Source organism: Bos taurus, chromosome 1 (genome assembly GCF_002263795.3).
Source record: "Bos taurus isolate L1 Dominette 01449 registration number 42190680 breed Hereford chromosome 1, ARS-UCD2.0, whole genome shotgun sequence".
Classification (NCBI taxonomy): Eukaryota; Metazoa; Chordata; class Mammalia; order Artiodactyla; family Bovidae; genus Bos; species Bos taurus.
Genome location: NC_037328.1, coordinates 86,035,225 through 86,054,406, shown reverse-complemented (window position 1 = coordinate 86,054,406; position 19,182 = coordinate 86,035,225). Strand labels below are relative to the sequence as shown.

Below are 19,182 nucleotides of genomic sequence, written 5' to 3'. Positions count from 1 at the left end.
CTTTAAGTCCTGAGTTCATTTTATAGACTTTTAGGGAAATAGTTTTTATATTTTAGAACATTGCTCACTGTTACCAAGGTTTAACATTACAGTTTGCTGAATTTCAAAGTAAATGTACTTTACCTAGTGTTTATGATTAATGGATAAACTTAGTGTCTTTTGCAAAGATGCTAGCTTGCTAGCTGTTACCAAAGGAAACTTAGGAAAAATCGTGATTAGGTGAATTTCTTCTATAATTTGATTGCTGGAAGCAATAATGCACATAGGTAAGATGGGTATTTTTTCCCCTATAATTTATGTCTTACAAACCTTTCCTTTCCCACTCTTACCCTACCATATCCCACCTGTACTCTTTCTTTCTGGAGATGGGAGTACTAGTCAGCATTCATTTCCACATTTTCCTATAACCAGTTAGAATTTCAAACTTTTTAGTTTGCCTTTTTTTGTATAGACTTTTGCTTGCTTCAGTTTGTAATAATAAATTTCTATTATAGAGTGCAGATGTTGAGTATTATTTGGAAATATATTAGCTGAATATTTGTTTTCATTTTTATTTCTTTAGCCTCTGTACAGAATTAGCTAGGTATGTGAATGTAAAAAGTAACATGTATACTAGTTCCTAATATGTTTTTAAGACAAGTCAAAGAGAAATGGTAGAAAGCCAAGGTGTTCACTCATTTTCTGTTATAATTTTTCATCACCATTTAAAGTTTTTTCATATTTGTTATTTTTCAGGTAAAATAGTGATACAGAAAACATTTTGTCTGAAGACAGAGGATGTATTTTTATTGGGGGAAAATTGAAGTTTATTATTAATTGATATAGTTCAATGTAGGTCAAAACATTCCTAATAACTGCAGCTCTCTTAAACAAATATTTCTTGCCTCTGACATGCATTTAGTGCTCAAAGATCCAGACAGCAATCCATACAGCTTACTTGATAATACAGAATCAGATCAGACTGCAGACACTGATGCCAGCGAATCTCATCACAGTACTAACCGTCGTAGGCGGTCTCGTAGACGAAGGACTGATGAAGATGCTGTTCTGATGGATGGGATGACTGAATCCGATACAGCTTCAGTTAATGAAAATGGGCTAGGTATGTAAGCATTTAGGGAAAAGATTTATATTACTGTATACTATTGTTAATATATGATGCCTTTAAAAAAATATGCAATTCACAAATTGAATTTTTCCTAGTGTTCAAGTAGGTAGATGGCTTTGTGTCTGTCTTAAATGTCTAGTTTTCAGATTTGTATAGCCAAACTGTTTGAAACTGGGAGGGTTTATTAAAGTGCCCTTTGATGCCATTAAAACAATACAGATATTCAAACTGCAGGGCACTTAATACTCTCAATCTTCTAAGCCAGAATTGGGCTTTCGTCTTGCCTCTTTAAGTATTATAAATGACACTAATGAAAGTGTGTATACTTTGTAGGCATTGATTTCCAAAGTGCTAAAATGTCATTAACTTTGGTAAAAACTAAACTCTGTTGGAGAGGAAAATTTTATTCCTGAATGATAAATTAAGTCTTAGAGTTTGTTTATCAAGAGTCAAAAACCCTCTTAATTTCTGGATGATAATTCCATCTGTTGATCTAGTAGGAATGTTTAAAACTACAAAAGTGTTTTTCCTGTGAATAGCATGTATTGTTTTATCTTTCCTGTTTAATTAAAAAGTTCTTTCCCCTTAAATCTTTGAAGGCAAGAAATTTTTTTTTTTTGCTTTGTTTTTTGCATTGTTTTTGTCAGAATAGTTTCATGGTGAACTTTGCAATTACAGATGATAGTGAAAAAAAACCCCAGCGACGCAATCGTAGCCGCAGGCGTCGTTTCAGGGGTCAGGCAGAAGATAGACAGCCAGGTAACTTGAGTGGACCTGTTGACACCACCAGGTCATAAGCATGAAAAAAAAATGTCATGTGTCTGCTTTCTAAATATATTATACTTACATGTACACATGTGTGTATATACATTCAAGATGTGCATTGCATAAATTGTTTTCTCAACTAATAAGACTACTATTAAGAAAATGCATTCTTCCTTCACACCGTAATGTAACCTGTCTAATTGCACTAATGTTGTGTCTCAATTTTTTTACATGAAAATACTGTTGAAAAGACCATTATTTTGTCCACTTGGCAGATTCTGCACATTTGAGTTGGGACCTGCCATCCCAGGGACTATGTTGTAGCTTGTGATTTTGGATGATTGGCAAAACTGGACAGCTTTTGCATGGTGCCTGCTACTGTATCTGGATTCAGCACCTCATTTTTGTGGGGGTTCTAGTACCCACAGTTTAAAAAGTACAAATGAGAAAAATACTTGAAAGTGTCTTTTTCCTATTAAGAGGAATGCATGTTATGTTTTTGTTTATTGTAGTGTGATGCCTTTTCCCTTACACCTACTAACTATTCAAATTAATAGTACTTACTTAGTTTTAGAATGTTAATTTAAGTAGATACAGTTTTTAGTAACTTAAAAGAAACGTGTTTGCTGTGTCTATACTATCTTGAACATAATTCCATTTCTTGTGTACAGAGAATCACATGTATATTCACAGTGGAGAAATTGTGTGCACCAGAAATAAATCCCTTTTGTTAAACTAATCAATTTTGCATTCTTTCCAAAGCAAATTCTTGTGTTTTCCCCCAAATAAAGAATATAAATTCTAGTATCTTTATTTAGTATTTTAAATTTAGTGGTTATTGAGACATGTGAGAAAACTGATTAAGGGGATTAGTTCCCATTCTTAGGGGAAAAAAAAAGTTCATGTTTTAGCGATAGTTGTAAATTTAAAAGAAATTAAATACTGTCACAATAGGTTTTGAGGAAATGTTTCTTATTTTTATCTTCTTTTCTCTCTCTTTAGTGTTAGAAATATCTTTGGGATGAAGAGATTGTATTTAGTTTGTGTTTTTGAAGCTGGCATAGCAGTGAATACCAGTTTCTGGCCATACTTTATAAATAAAGAAATCTAAGTTACTAGTATGGGCTTGAGATAGGATAAATTAAAACATAATTTAGTAACTAGGTAGATGGTGGTTCATTACTAAGTCAAAGGATATAAAGAGAATAACATGAAAGGCTTTGATAAAGAAGAGGAAGGGATTTCTGCATGGTATTAATCAGAACTTGAGTAATTGGAGTTTTAAATAATTTGACAGTGATTTGTGTTCTCTACTGCATTTATTCCTGTTTTTACTCTGTTCTTTGGAAGTACTGATTTCCTCTTTAGAACTCATTGCCTTTCTCAGCCTGCCCCAACACACACACATACCCACACACCCAGAAAATAGGATAGGTGGAACAAACATGTCATTTTCTCCTTTGGCTCTGGCAGCAGTTCTAGGGTATCTAAAAGTTAATGTCAGCATTCTTGGAAATAAATAGTTATTTAATTTGTTCTTACTTACTTAAAATTTCTTGTTGCCTTTAGTATTAAGCAGTGAGTATTTACTATACTTAGCAAAGTGCAACAGTGTACTGGTATACAACTGATTAATTTTGGATCCCTTAGAGGAAATTTTGGAGACCAAATTATGCCACACAAATTGCTTCAATTTTTTTTCCTATATAAGTGCTTATCTGTTTTGAACTTTTAAGTGGCTTGCATTATGAGGCATATAAACAGACTATTATCTGGCTATAAACAGGTTTTTCTCTGAATCAACTAAGGTTATTTTTAATTTACCTCTGTTTGGTGGAGGATGGGCACTGGTTTTTACCTTTCCAGCTAAGTGCCTATTAATTGATAAACTGTATCAAAGTTCTGTGTCTGCATAGTGGGTGAACGTTCTAAGAATTACCATAAGTTCAGATTTAGCAGTGTGTGCGCCTGTGCATCAAGGTTTCCAGGTAGCTGAGTTCTTCCTGGTGTCACTGAAGCCTGAACCATGGAAACAGTATGAATTCATTATGGTGCTCTCCAAACTACAATACTTTCTAGGATGCTTGTGCTTCCATATATGTAGACATAATAAAGAAGTGGGTTTGATCCCTCTCCCCAATTTCGGAAACTGTTAAATTTATTCATAGATTCATTTACAGTGAATTTAAATAATGATTTATAAAACTCCAAAATGAGCATATTGAGTTTCTTATAGAGGGAAACAGTCTAAGACATGAAACATCTTTTAGTGGTGTTTCTAAAGATGTTTATTAGTTCTGAATTAAGTTGTTTCCTTGAGATTTAAAAAGATTCATATAATAATTCTAGAAACTCGTGAATCTTATAAAGGTGTTAGCATTTTAATGCATAACTAAGAGAAATGTAAATACAGTCCAGTCTTATATTAAAATGATTTATATAATTTGAACTTGATGGATTAGTTCTCCAGTGTATGTAGTGACTTATATTAAGTTTATCGAAGTTTTAATTCTTACATAATTTACTTGCTCCCATAATTTATACCATATTTTACATAATCAGGGATTTTTCTTCATCAGTTTCTGAGAGAAAACAAATTCTTTGAAAGGAAGAGACTGATTATTTTGATATTTCTTCAAATCAGTGAATTCTAAGTTGCAAGTCCTTGAAGAGAAAGTTCTGAGGTTTAAAATGAGGCCAGTCCCAGCAGACCAGAGGTAGTTTGTTGCCATTGGGTTGCTGGTAGGGTGTTAGTTTTGGTTAGTCCTTTCCCTTCTTTTCCCCAATCCCTACCACCATTGCAAATAGGCCAGTCCCTTAAAAGATTGGCAAAATGTGAAAAGGGGATAGTTACTGAATTAGTGGTGGACATTTTCCACCATGATCATTGTCCACATTTTAAGATGGTGGACAAATCTTTAGTTTGCTTGAATTTTTTTATATTACTCAGAACAGTTTCTAGTGTGAAATACTAAAAAGGAACCATAAAACACACTTGGAAATCTTACTATGCTTTAAAAAAAAAAAGAACTATTAAATATTACATGTTTGATGAAAATTTCATATTGACGCATGCTACACCATGATCTGCACCCAATTTACCCTTTCTCTCCCCCTCCTCCCCCCACTGATAAGTGCAAACACTATCTGGGCTTAGAATGTGGCATTTCCTATTCTTAGTTGTGGAATTTTATATCAAACTTATCCCACAACTATAGACTAACCAGAAGCAAATGGCTGGATTCTTGTGAAAGAGGACTTTAATCTAGGCGTCCTCTATATCCAGCTTGAAATATTCTATAGTCAGCACCAAACCACAGGCATATTTTTCAAATTTCATTTTTGGTTGGAGGTGGTACCCATCTTAAGAAAATTTTGAAATTGGGTAACCCACCATTAGTCTATTTTAAAAGTAAAATTACTCTTTATCCATAAATAAACTTTAGAAATATTTTTTCAACACCTGTAATTTTTTTCTCATCTTCAACAGTCACAGTTGCAGATTATATTTCTAGAGCTGAGTCTCAGAGCAGACAAAGAAACCTCCCAAGGGAAACTTTGGCTAAAAACAAGAAAGAAATGGTAAGGAGAATTTAACCTGTAGGTTTTGGCTTTTTTGGTTTTGTTTTTGTTATGGTTTAGTTTTATTTTTTACTTCTTAACTTGTATGATCAATTGTTTCCCCAACTAGACCAGTAATATTTTAGTTAAAGACTACTCTTGATTTTGTTTTTGGCCCCAGGTAACTGAAGATATGCATGCTTGAGCCTGAAATATTTTTCAGTTAGAACTAGAAATAGCATTTGTAAAAGATATTGGGCATAGAGAATGTTAACCTTAATTTGGGGAGCAACAGGCTGAATAGACCCTCTTCAAGTGGTGGATAAAGACCTTTGTTTTAATTCTTTGAAATATTTTAAGGGATTTGATACGTAAATTTGAGTTTCCAAAAAAGGTGAGTAAATAGGTGGTTGTTTGCCTTACTTAGGGTATTAACTGTTTATGTCTTTTTATATGGTGAGTTTTCCAGTGGTTAAAATGAAATTAGGTGCAAGTTTTCAATAAACAGGTACAGATTCTTCCTGTGGCTTATGTACTGCTAGCTACTAGAGATAAAGAGTTGAAAGACCCAGAGAGGTGGAATACATTGGGGTTTGGTTTTTTTTTTTCTTTTTTAATTTTAAGAATGTTTTAATTCAGATCATTGTGGTATGTGAAACTAAAATTATTTATTAGCTAATTGATGTTTATGTAGTTATTTTCCTCCTCAGTTATAGATTTTATTTATAAAGAAGTTGAAAAAGTTGTCTCCCTTTGGCAGGCAAAAGATGTGATTGAAGAGCATGGTCCTTCAGAAAAGGCAATAAATGGCCCAACTAGTGCTTCTGGCGATGAAATTTCTAAGCTACAGCGTACTCCAGGAGAAGAAAAGATTAATACCTTAAAAGAAGAAAATACTCAAGACGCAGCAGTCCTGAATGGTGTTTCATAAACTGAAGAAGTTCCTAGTTTACAGTTCTTTTACATTACATTTTACAATAGTGCTTGTACAAGCTTGCCAAAGATAGAATATGGATCGCCAGTCTTTCCATCGCACTTTCAGTTCCTCCATTTGGAATTCAGAAAGGGGAGGGATCCTGAAGAAATCATATGTTAAACATACTTTGACACCTACTGTGTTATATATCATCAGATGTGCCTTGAGAATAGTATATGTAACATTAAAAAAAGTTGCTGGCTATAGGAAATGTTATTTTGTTTTCAAAATATGGCAGAGATTGGGGGGGGAGGTGGGTGGGGTGGGATCCCTAACCTAATATTCTTTATGAAAGCATTAGCTGCTTTTGTTACATTTTTAATAATATGCAACCACTTCTTCACCTGAGGAAAACTAGAATGAAATGCAGTCTAAGATATTTTGCACTGAATTGTAATTTCTTCATTAGTTTTAGTCTGGAAACTGGTCTGTTTTAATGTGTTTTTAAAATGCTGTATTGTAGAGGAAAATCTGCAGACCACTGGAATACATTTGTTAAACACTCATCTGCAGGGACACTGGGTGTTATTGGCAGTGACTGTTCTACATTGAGGCTTTGTTTGGTTTATTTATTAAAGTGTACAGTATTTAAAAAATCAAACATAGCTTTAGTTAAAACACTAAGCTGAATTAGTCATGTCCATTCAGACATAACCTGAACTACTGAAAAGATCAATTTCCAGAAGGTTTATTCTGTATAAACTACATGTTAGTCTTCAGTAGAGTATCTTTTCTTCTTTCTCCCTTTTTTCTTTTTTTTTTTTTCTCTTTTTTTTTTTTTCTTTTTGGTTTTGATTGTTTGATGTGCAATATGTTTTTGTATGCAGGTAGTAAATAAACTTTTGATCTTCCATTTGCTGATTTTTAACTTTCTACTTTTTAAACCAACTGTTGAAAAGTAGTTGGACCTACCCAAAGGCCTAGAGTAGTATTCTGATTGCTTTTTAAGATGCATTTATACTTGTTCATAAATAGTATTAAAATATTAGTTGGTCATTTTGTAATGAGTCCTCTGAAGTCTTAGTACTTAAAAATTTAGTATGTTAGAATAGAATGGTTTAGGGAATTGGTCTCAGAGATTTGATATTAGGAAAGTCTTTGTAACAAAATTCTAGTCATAGGCAACTTTTGGAAGGCATTGGGGTAAAATCCAGAGTTTTACTTTTGCCTTTGATTCTTTGTTATTTTTATAAAGTATAATGAACAGTTTTTAAGGAATGTCACTGATTTTTGGCTTTCAAGGAAATAATTTTAAAGGTTCTCATATTAATGATTGGATTTTTTGTAAATATTTTGTCCAGATGGCTTAATGTTAGGACTATACAAACTTTTACACAAAGTAAAAGTTTGCAAGCTGATAATAATTGTGGATTTGTTGGAGGGTTTTGCTCCACAATATTATATAAAGACTACTGAGCAAGAAGAGGGAGCCCTTTTGTTCACTTGGGATCTGAGAAGTATTTTTATGTGCATAACTTATGTTAATTTGTTATGTGCATAAAAAAAAACTTCAGTGATTTTACAACTGAAGGATAATTCAGGGTGTAGCTAAAAATATTTGCTAGGTCAGTGTATATAAACCTTAGCCCTCAAATTTATTACTGGTGAGGTTAAGCTGTGAAAATATCAAATGCTTTTTCCTAAAACCCTAATAATGGAAAATTTTAAAGTAAGGTGTAGTGTGAACAGTGCAGTCTTTGGACTTGAAAAACAAGTAACATTTTTGGCTTTATTATTCTTCTCTTTAATAGAAGAGAATAGAATTATAAATTAACTATAAGGTATGGGAATTTTCAGTAATCTCCAAATTGGTAAATATGGCAAAAAGAAAATAATTTTTCATTTTCTTCCAGGTAGTAGAATATATTCATGAAAATCCTCCTTGTTCTGGAAACACAAAATCATCTTAAAAGTGGGGTTAGCCCAAGGAGTTTTTTTAGAACTGACAACCATATTCTAGGATATAAATATTAAGATTTCATTTTTTACAAATGACTAATCCCAGTATCCTTTAAGAATACATACTACAGCATCATGATAGGCTTTTTTTTTTTTAAATAGCATATGCTCAGATTTAGAAGTGAAAAGCCCAGTCCCCAAAGGTAACTATTCTTTATAGAGGTAGCCTTCCAAACTTTGAGAGAGGTGCATCTTTTTTGGCTATTAGTTACCTGAAATGTTGCTATGGGAGAACTTGCCAGCTGCCATGACCCCCTCCCATCCCCCCACCAATTCTAAAGGTTCTCTGCAGGTTAAATACTGTTCTAGCATATATATACAAAATTGTATATGATATTTGAACTAAAACACAAAATCAAAAGGAGAGATTACATGGGGGGTAAAAATGATCATTTCATGAAACTTGGGATGCCTTAGGCCTAAAACTGTTTTGCAAAATGGTATTGGAGTTTCTGTTGACAGGTCAGTCATCGTTGGTAAAATTATAGTAGGGATACATAAAACTCTTAAGTAGTTACTGTATTTTGATGTGAAGATGAGAGAAAGAATATTATAGTGAGTTCAAACCACTGAGACACTGCTTAGGACAAGGCTGAGGGAGATTGCTTAAGTAAATACTCTTTAAAAAGCAAGTATAGATATATACAGGTAAGCAAAAAAATTAAACAGGAAAACACTAAGCTGGTGTTTTACTCTTTTTTTCTGGTCAGCCATTTTTTTGTGGCTAAGACCCATCACCTTGGAAGTATTTTTGTAGCTGCTGTTTGCTATAAGTTTGGTGTTTAACCTGAGAATGGTCTGCAAAGTTGGTATGTTAATTTAATATTGCTATAAACAGATTGACTTTTGAGGTTGAAACCAACTAGTCAGTATTCTTATAGGCTATGCCTACAGTGACATTAATTAACTAAAGACAGGTGGATGGAAAACTAGTTATATAATGCAGTAAGTCCTACGTCAAATGATTGTTACTGGAAATGAGCAAAGGAAAATTACTTATGTTTTCTAAGTTTCCAGGAACTTTGATTTGAACTGGATCTATGCGTTTAAGCAATATTCCAGAAGGTAGCAAGTAGAGTGTTCATTGTAAAGTCTCATTCAGTCTTCCTATCTTTGCTATTTACAGTTTGGATCCCTTGTACCCTTTATAAGGATATCTGATATACTGAATTTTCTGACCCCTTATTTTTAAGTTTTAGTTTCTTATTAAGGATGCTTGAATGTGTAATAGTCATTATAACCCATGATTAACCTATGATAACATTTGGGTTTAATTTCAGAGGACTGTTGGAATAAAGCAATAACTGCAGTCTGCTATAGTAAAACTTTTTGCAAGTGGTGGTAATTTGAAACTGTATTCAGCTGCTAGTTGAAAATGTCGGTTATGCTGAAACATAGGAAATTGCCAAGAGCTGACTTCTGACCCACAAAAGCAACAGTTTCTTATGGTTCAGCCTAATAATAATACATTTTAAGGTATAATCATTTACTCTGGACATCCAAGCAGTGAATCTTTTCTGAGTCTAATCATCCAGAAAACCCCTAATTACTGGATGAGGGAGGTGCATACTCTATAAGGGAGATACAGTTTTATAAAAAATGGTTTATCAGTGGATCACTTTAGATTCAGATTCATCTGTATCTTCTATATTAATGTTTCAGGTACTGAAGTACAGAATTGGGAGTGACTATCTTAGTTGTACTACCCTTTTCTATATTCTGTTTTATCCAACTAGATCCTATAAGGGCCTTTCTAATATAACTTGGTTCTAGTCATATGTCAGATACTGTGTGACACTTAACTATAGTCCTATGTACTCTAAAAGAGTATGCTGAATTAAAATGTGTTTGTTTTTATATATGTATCTATCCCAGGCATTTCCAGCTATGTTGTATGCAATCTAAAAATAAAGGGCAAAATTATTTTTTACTAATATTCTTAATGTCAAAGCTCCACTGTTAAGTATACTAGTTAGCAGTTTCTCAAGTTTGTGTTTTAATGAGTGGTATTTTGTGGGGGGTGGAGAGTGAAATTACAGGGGTATTTTCTGGATGTTTTGGTATTTTGTACCTTATTTTACTTGGATTGTCAAATGTAGCTACTCATTTTCTAGGTTAGAGACAATTCTCGTTATAAAAATTATTCCATAGTTTTTCTAGATGAACTAATTTATGCTTCACTGTTGCCTGGAGCTCGTATGGCAACGTCTTTGAGCTTCATTTTTCACCTTGCTGTTTGCAGGCTGTAAAGAAAGTCACGTAAACACTTCACTTGAAATTCCATTAACTAAAACACCACTAAGGCCACAGCAAGTGTTAACTTGTTCAAGATCATATCTTAATACTGGACTATGTGACCTTGTCATCGGGCCGGGAATATTAGGTGGAGAGAAGCTCTTCCTATATCCTGTTGCTAAGGCAACAGCTGACTCAGCAGATACACAGCACTGAACAACAGTGCCAACAACAAATAGCAGAGCTTAAGGTTAAGTTTCCCGGTACTGAAGGTTCTCTCAGCCCAGGATCCTTTAACTAAAAATATATTCTAGCATTTTAATTTTAACCTCAGATGTATAGATTTTTTTTTCTATCATGTTATGTCCTTTGAAGTTCTGGAGCCAGTTGCTTAATTTTCTTTGGAATTAACATGTTTGGGGGGAATCATTTATGCTGAGTAAAATATGACTGCAAGACACACTTCTGAAGTGCAAAAAAACTGTTAACAGGTTGTTACCAATAGAAAGATGCCTTATAAATTCTCATTGAAACAGTTAAACTCAGTATTTTAGCCTAAAATGTTTAAACTTATCTCTTAAATGAAGGCATTCTGTCTGGATTAATTTAAATGACTTCTGATACAAGGTCTTTAAAGTAGGACATAAAATTTCTAGTGTGCTGAATGTTATAAAGCTTTATAATGTGTAATAGTCCAACATGTTTAGGTTTTTACCCTTGTGTTAAGATGGTAGTTTCTTCCACTTCTCATTTTACATCTAGTTGCCTTTTACCCTTCTTGTTGTAATTTAGAGCAGAAGAAATGAAGAACTGCAGAGAAAAATATAAAACCAAACATCACAGTATATAGATACGGACTTGTGTTCCATCTATTTTCCCACAGGTTATCAATTATTTCTTGAATGGTTTTGGTCTGCATGACTTGTATTAAATGCTTCCATAGGGGTTCCCATCATTTGTAAAATACTTGAAAGCAAGAGAATTTGTTTAAAACTCTTATGGGTTGGAATAGATTTAACTTCAGGACCACCCATTATAGCCTACTTTCATCACCAGCAAGGCAGGTTTATAAAGCTTATGAAGCAGTTAGGACTCATCTTAATACAACCCAGAGGCCCAGTGAAGGCAAAAGGGAAGGGGCTCAGTAGGAAAACAACCTCTGGTATGCTAGTTCTAAATATTATGGCTGTAAATAGGCATCTTTTAAGGACTAATACATAGAGAACTAAATTATAAGTAAACGTAGTAAGCTGGAGAACATATTCTGGGCTTATAGTTTGAGTGGCTGTGCAACTCAGCAGAGTTTCTCATTTTCCCCTCCACAAAATGTGGAGAAATCGTCACAATTTGTCATCCCCCCCAGCCGCCAACACATAAGGAAGCAGAGCTCTAGGCATATAGATTCCTTGCTCAAAGTTGCCTGTATTGATAGCAGAAGTTTTGACTTGAAACCTGTATCTCCTATTCCCTAGTCCTATATTCAACCATAATCTTCTCCCTTTTAAGTGTCTACATCTGAAAGGAGCAACCGATAAAAGGCCCCAAGGTTTAAGTGTAAAGACAAGTACCAGACCACCAAGGAAAACATCCCTGGGTTATCATATTTGTGAAAGGTACAGTGTAGAGGTTAACAGCGTAGATCTTTGGGTTTGCAAAAGATCAGCTTTCTTGACCCAGCATGTTGCTTTGGGCAAGTTTCTTAACCTCGCTGAACTTGTAAAATGTACGTTAATAGTAACTACTGTGGAGATAGAGGGGAAATGCTTAGCACAGTGCTAGCACATCATAGTAGTAAATAGTAACGATACACAGTATTTTGTAAAAATTATCATGACCTAGAGCCCTCAAATTCATGACTTTTTTACCCAAGAAAAATGGTAAGTCTAACAGCTTTAAATGAATAGATGCTTAAAAGTTAAGCCTAGAGAAAAAGAAAAACTGATCATTGTCAAAGAAAAATGTGCTCTGTTGTGCTCCTTAGTAGATTTTAAAGTGGATTCCATTGTCTTAATACCTCTCTTAAAACAGGTATGCTATTTTTTGCATTAAACACTCAAGTATACCTACCATATGAATTTTTCCTTTTTAAACTTACTGCGTGATTGCCTTTGGGCGTATTTTCTGTATCTGAAAAATTTGCTTTTTAGTTGATACTAAACTCTTGTTCATAAACAATTTTTGATTAGTCCGGAAGATTGAAATAAAAGGCTAGTAATCTCATTATTAGCAGATTTCTTATTTTCAAGTTCATACCTCCAAAATCACCTGTGATTTCCCAGTAGGCTGTGAAAAATGAGTCACCTGGTATCTACAAAGTAGTGCTCTGCCTACTGTGTTTTAACAAATGTTTAACTTGATGATGTAAATAACCAATTTATAAATAGTCTCTTTAAGGGGCTACCTAAATAAAATGCACATACTTCATTAAAAACAAAACATGTACTCTCAAATCTTTATCATGCTGTTAACGGTTTTTAATGTATGAAATCTGAAACAATTCAGATTTATCACTGACAAAGAGGTAAATAACATACCTTGTATCAGTTTCTTAGGTTAAAGTTGTGGCTAAACTCACTTTAAAATTCAGGGCTCTAAGTGAGTAGGGAGTCCTCTGTACCTTGAACAGCCTTCCCTCCCAGTGAGACGAGTCCCTACTAAAACAACCTGTGCTGCTGCTGCTGCTAAGTCGCTTCAGTCGTGTCCGACGCTGTGCGACCCCATAGACGGCAGCCCACCAGGCTCCCCCGTCCCTGGCATTCTCCAGGCAAGAACACTGGAGTGGGTTGCTATTTCCTTCTCCAATAACCTGTGCTAATACCATCGTATTTATCACATTTTAATTATCAGTCTTCCATTAGATTGGGGATTCCTTTAGGGCAGAGACTGTTCACTTTGTCTTGAAATAGGTACCAAATTATTTGTCAAATGAGTAGTGAACAACACTTAAATGGTATGTATTTAGCTATAATCTACAAGTAATCTATAATCTGATTTAAAATCCTCAAGTATAAACAGATTTATACCAACGCTTTGACTTAGCTTGTGCTAAATAACTTCTAAAATTTGTAGGTTTGAGGCATTTTATTATAAAAAGCTGGAACGCATAAGAGAATAAGAACTTAAGTCATCATACATTTACTTCATTTTTTAGCTTGACCTTCTAGCAAATCTTTAGCTTCATTGATTTTGGCTGCTATATAAGGAGATCCTCCTATAGGAAGAAAGAAAAAAGGAATAGTTATAATACTGGATTTTTCAATTTCTGCCTGGTGAAAAGCTATTACCTTGTTTCAAGAACTCTAAGATGAAATGAGCAGAAATGGAAGTTTTGATTTTTTTAAAAAATAGCTATGGCATTGGAACCAGATGACTAAAAACACAGTTAATATATTTGATCAGTGGGAAATGATGAGGGAGATTTATACACACATACAATGGCACCTTTTGAAAAAGCTTAAATGAGATTTTTAAAAATTCTCATGTGACTTTGAAATAGTTTGTAAGTTACCTTTTTCATAAATGAACACTGATTTATTGTGTTGTTATAAAATCATGAAATTGTCAGAGACTTCTGAGCTTTGTTGGAAGACCTCACTCTAGTTCTTTTTCCAGTTATCAACAATCCCTTCATGGTATCACCTACAGCTGCTTTCCCACTAAACTGGAGCTGTGATTTGAGTAAGTCTCAAAAAAGTGTGGCCCCAAACCATCAAGCAATCAGTAAGCTTAGTTAAGAGGCAAAATATATGGGTTCCATCCTAGACCCTAAGCAATCAGAAGCTCTCTGGTGTGCCCTTAGTCACTCAGTCGTGTCTGACTCCGTGATCCCATGGATTGTAGCCCTCCAGGCCCCTCTGTCCATGGGGATTTTCCAGGCAAGTATACAGTTAATACCAGCTAAGTTCTGTAGAAGATGTTATGAAGTCAAATACAAATATTTACCACCCCAGTTAAAGCCAAAACTTAATGAGAGACCTCTCACATGAAAGTAAAAGGACTTAAACACTGAGTAATGGATTTTGTGGTCTATATTTTGGTATTCCATTTGATCTTTCAACAGAGCCTAGGCTGCTTAGAAGTGTATCTGAAACTAATAAATATATCCTATAGTTCTCTAGGTAACCACTAGTTTAAGAAGTCTAAATGGATGGGGGCAGGGGGGGAGGGGTTGTTAGTTTCATTAACTGAAATTCAACATTTTCCCTAAGAATGTAGACACCCCTCACGCCCCACCCCAAAAAGTAATTAGCAGTGTTTAAGACACATCACAACTGCTGGTGTGAAAACATGGTTAATGCTTATCACTACTTCCAAATGACAGTAGTTACTAAATCTGCTTATTAGTCTATAAGTAAATTTTCTACTCAGTATTTATTCTTTTAAGATACCAAAACAGCAAGTAGACCCAGCTTGGGAGACTGCTCACAAACAAATCGAAGCATTTTCCTTACAACAACCAAGATTTAGCTATAAAATTATCCCATTAATAACAAGTAGTCACCCCAACAAAATGTTTTAACAACTCTAATGATACTTACCCTTGTCTGGGTGATTTAAAAGCATAATTCGCCGATGAGCATCTCTTATTTTGGCTTTATTGGCAGTAGGGCTAATTTAAAAAAGTAAAAGGTATTGTTTACTTTAGACTAGTTCTGGGTCACATTAAACTATAAAGGTAAGTTGAAAACTGTGCAACTGGATTAAGTCAATAAAACAGTATGAAAAGCTACTTAGGAGCCTCTTCTTTATCACAAGGAAGATGACTATTCTGAATCACAGAACTAAACAGAGCTTAGAAAAATAAGATATTCTCAAAAATTGAGTTGAACTTGAAACTTATTTATGACAACAATCCTGTTACTGGAAAGCATGTTTAAGTATCTGGAAATGAAAGAATTTTCACCACAAAATTTGTCACTCAGTTATAGAGAACAACATTGAGTACTGATGATCTGTTGAAAAACCTACCTCCAGTGAGTTAAAAAGTACTTCTGTGTCAGTGGGCCTTCTCTTTAGACTTTTGTAGGGAATGTTAAGGTTTAAAAAATGTATATAATAGATGGAAGTCCCTGGCAGTCCAGTGTTTAAGACCCTGCTTCCACTGCAGGGGGCATGGGTTTGATCCCTAGTTAAGAAACTTAAGATCCCACATACCACACAGTGTGGCCAAAAATAATAACTCCTAATAAAAGATCTTTCTTACATTTGCTTACAGCTCTAAATTTGAAAGAAAAATATTAAAAATGTAATAAATTATTTTACCTTACACCTAGTATTAATGCTGCTTCCCGTTTTGTCATTTTGGGTTCAAACCCACCTCTGTAATAGCCACCACTGAAGGCCTGAAAGAGGAAATGCATTTGTAGGAAAAGATTATCAAACTGAAAGTTGCTTAAAAATGTCTGTAAATGTTCACAGAACCAGCAGAAAACTTTTAAGAGTAATTTCTATGGTATTTTAATGAACATCCATTTCCAACCTCCCACCTCGCCAGACAACCTAAAAGGTCAAAGAAGACAAAATAACAGTGCCGCAAACCCAGTTCTTCTGGGAGTGAAGGGAAGATTATTCCAAGCTCAGTTCAGTTCAGTTGCTCAGTCGTGTCCGACTCTGCGACCCCATGAATTAAATTAATTGCAGCACGCCAGGCCTCCCTGTCCATCACCAACTCCCGGAGTTCACCTAAACTCATGTCCATCGAGTCGGTGATGCCATCCAGCCATCTCATCCTCTGTCATCCCCTTCTCCTGCCCCCAATCCCTCCCAGCATCAGGGTCTTTTCAAATGAGTCAACTCTTCACATGGGGTGGCTGAAGTATTGGAGTTTCAGCCCTTCCAATGAACACCCAGGACTGATCTTTAGGATGGACTGGTTGGATCTCCTTGCAGTCCAAGGGACTCTCAAAAGAGTCTTCTCCAACACCACAGTTCAAAAGCATCAATTCTTTGGTGCTCAGCTTCCTTCACAGTCCAACTCTCACATCCATACATGACCACGGGAAAAACCATAGCCTTGACTAGACACACCTTTGTTGACAAAGTAATGTCTCTGGCTTTTTAAATGCTGTCTAGGTTGGTCATAACTTTCCTTCCAAGGAGTAAGCCTCTTTTAATTTCATGGCTGCAATCACCATCTGCAGTGATTTTGGAGCCCCCAAAAATAAAGTCTGACACTGTCTCCACTGTTTCCCCATCTATTTGCTATGAAGTGACAAGACCAGATGCCATGATCTTAGTTTTGTGAATGTTGAGCTTTAAGCCAACTTTTTCACTCTCCACTTTCACTTTCATCAAGAGGCTTTTGAGTTTCTCTTCACTTTCTGCCATAAGGGTGGTGTCATCTGCATATCTGAGGTTATTGATATTTCTCCTGGCAATCTTGATTCCAGCTTGTGCTTCCAGCCCAGCGTTTCTCATGATGTACTCTGCATATAAGTTAAATAAGCAGGGTGACAATATACAGCCTTGAGGTACTCCTTTTCCTATTTGGAACCAGTCTGTTGTTCCATTTACAGTTCTAACTGTTGCTTCCTGACCTGCATATAGGTATTCCAAGCTAGCCATGTTCAAATAAAAACCTGATCTCAGACTGACTAAATGTTTTAGAATAAGTGCTTTATAGGATCTGGAGATCTTTTGAGCAAGTTGTTCAAGGATATTTTGAGGTTCAAGGCAGCTACTAAAACAAGACTTTAAGATAGTACTAAGAAAATCAGGCTACTGGGTCCATTGACCTCGATGCACCAGAAATTATATTGGTAAAGCCTACCCATTATGTAACTCAATCACAACAATAAAAGGCAATTCTCTACAGACTGTCAAAATCATATTCACTCTGAATTTTGACCACAGAGGGTATTATCACATTCAGTCATACCCCAGAGCCCAATTAACTGCTGTGTTATCCAAGTAAGCTGTTATGGAGTGCTACGTCCACACAGTAACCATGGGTCACTTCAGATTCCTAGATCCTTCTGTGTTTGTGATCAGAGCAGATGATGCTGAAGGTAATCATATATGAACAATAAAGTGACATTACCTTTCATGATACTAGAACTGTTAACATCTCTTCCCCAAATTCATCATATATAACATTTGATTCTTTAGCCCCATTACAAAGCTCAGAACTTCTAAACCTCTCCTGTAGGAAGCAAGAGAGGGGGTCTAAAGCAATCACTTAGAATGCCATGGATGTCTGGCTCTAGGCTTCATACACAGCAAAGAATTAGCAAAAGTGCTAAATAAGTCTTACAGTTTTTGGTAGACTTTGAAAAACTTGTTTTACTTGAGGCTCCATATGCTTCATGGCTTGCAAAGCATAACGACCTAAAAACAAAAGCAAAAAAATAATTAAAAAGTCCTCAACGTCTCCTACTTCAGTTCTATCCCCAAACCATAAACAAACCTGCAAATCCTGCAGCAGCAATGGTCAGTCCAACTGCTACCACTGTACTGGCCTGGTAAAGGGAAGCAGAATAAGTATTTATTTCTCTCATTCTCACCCTTATCCTATCATGCCCATTCTCCGATTTCAACTCACTACAAGTTTTATTTCAACGGGACAAACAACTGTGAGGATGAAAATACTCTGCCCAAGGATCCTGCAAATTTTACATCCAATGCATTGTAAAGGTATGCGGCTTTCACTACGGGAGGAAAAAAAAGCAAGTCGATTTGCTTATTTACTTTTACAACAATGGATGATTTCCTGCCCCTTGAAAACTTCTACTTCACCACAGGGAAAGTTAAGTCACATTTAAATTCAATCAAGAGGAATGGAAATAAAGTTTCTGCCAGAGAAAGAACTTTACAGAGGGTTCCCGTAAATTCTGATTCAACGTTAAACGTGAGCTTAACAAAGAGATTAGCTTTTCATAGCGCCTTCGGCCAAATATGTATAGGAATCGAGAAGTATGTCAGTCAGCAAGAGAAAAGGGGGAAGACAGTGCAATGTAGATAAACGACTGCGAGGAGATGGAGGGGAACAGCAGGTATAATCAAATGCGTTTCCATTTATCTCCAAGCCCTAGGGACGGCAGGCACAAAGGCCCGAGAGCGGTGAGCCAACAGCTTTGTGTCCTAGAGAGGGTGACTCCCCCAGGCGCTACACCCCCAGCTCAGAGTCGCATTAGGGAGACAACGGCTCCTCTCCTCCCAGACCTTGAGCAGAGGTTGAGAACTGGGCCTGAGATCGCCCAAGAGGCCGGAAGGCCGAACTCACCATGGCACCTGCTTGGTTCCCCTGCTTCCACCAGGAGCGCGGTTCATCCCAGCCTACCAAGTTTATGCCTTAATCACAAAGTGATTCAGCCACTACCAGCACTTACAAACCACCTAGGCAAGGGCGCCCCAGGAAATACGGCAGTGGCGGCCGTAAACTAGGTCGGAAAACTGTCGTAAAAGTGGGCCAGCGGACGGGAAGGAAAAGGTCGCTCATGCAGTGGGCGGTGGAGAACGCGACTTTGGATTGGTTGGTGGGTGGGCGGGTCACCTCCTTATTGGGTTCAAAGGTGGGGCTTCTCGGCGTTTTGTCCTTCAAGTCTGGCCCCGTTTTGTTCTTTGCCCCTGGGCCTAGAGT

General features: G+C 35.8%; 2 protein-coding genes across 8 annotated transcripts in view; one reads left to right on the top strand and one right to left on the bottom strand.

Annotated features, from left to right (window-relative positions):
- FXR1 (FMR1 autosomal homolog 1) overlaps window positions 1–12,824 on the top strand; it is a 79,381-nt gene extending 66,557 nt beyond the window's left edge. For 3 of the 7 annotated variants that reach the window (XM_005201602.5, XM_005201600.5, XM_059885516.1), the window contains 4 exons: window positions 902–1,102; window positions 1,787–1,867; window positions 5,364–5,455; window positions 6,195–12,824. In XM_005201602.5, the coding sequence (XP_005201659.1) occupies window positions 902–1,102; window positions 1,787–1,867; window positions 5,364–5,455; window positions 6,195–6,365 (545 nt within the window). In that variant the 3' untranslated portion in view covers window positions 6,366–12,824. 7 annotated transcript variants of the gene reach the window in all.
- An 846-nt stretch (window positions 12,825–13,670) lies between these two features.
- On the bottom strand, window positions 13,671–18,940 carry DNAJC19 (DnaJ heat shock protein family (Hsp40) member C19). Its single transcript, NM_001034458.1, is given in 6 exon segments — window positions 13,671–13,815; window positions 15,143–15,213; window positions 15,867–15,946; window positions 17,857–17,930; window positions 18,010–18,061; window positions 18,826–18,940. Coding segments are annotated over 6 exon segments (351 nt in total). The 5' UTR covers window positions 18,829–18,940; the 3' UTR covers window positions 13,671–13,744.
- Between the last annotated feature and the right edge of the window lie 242 nt (window positions 18,941–19,182).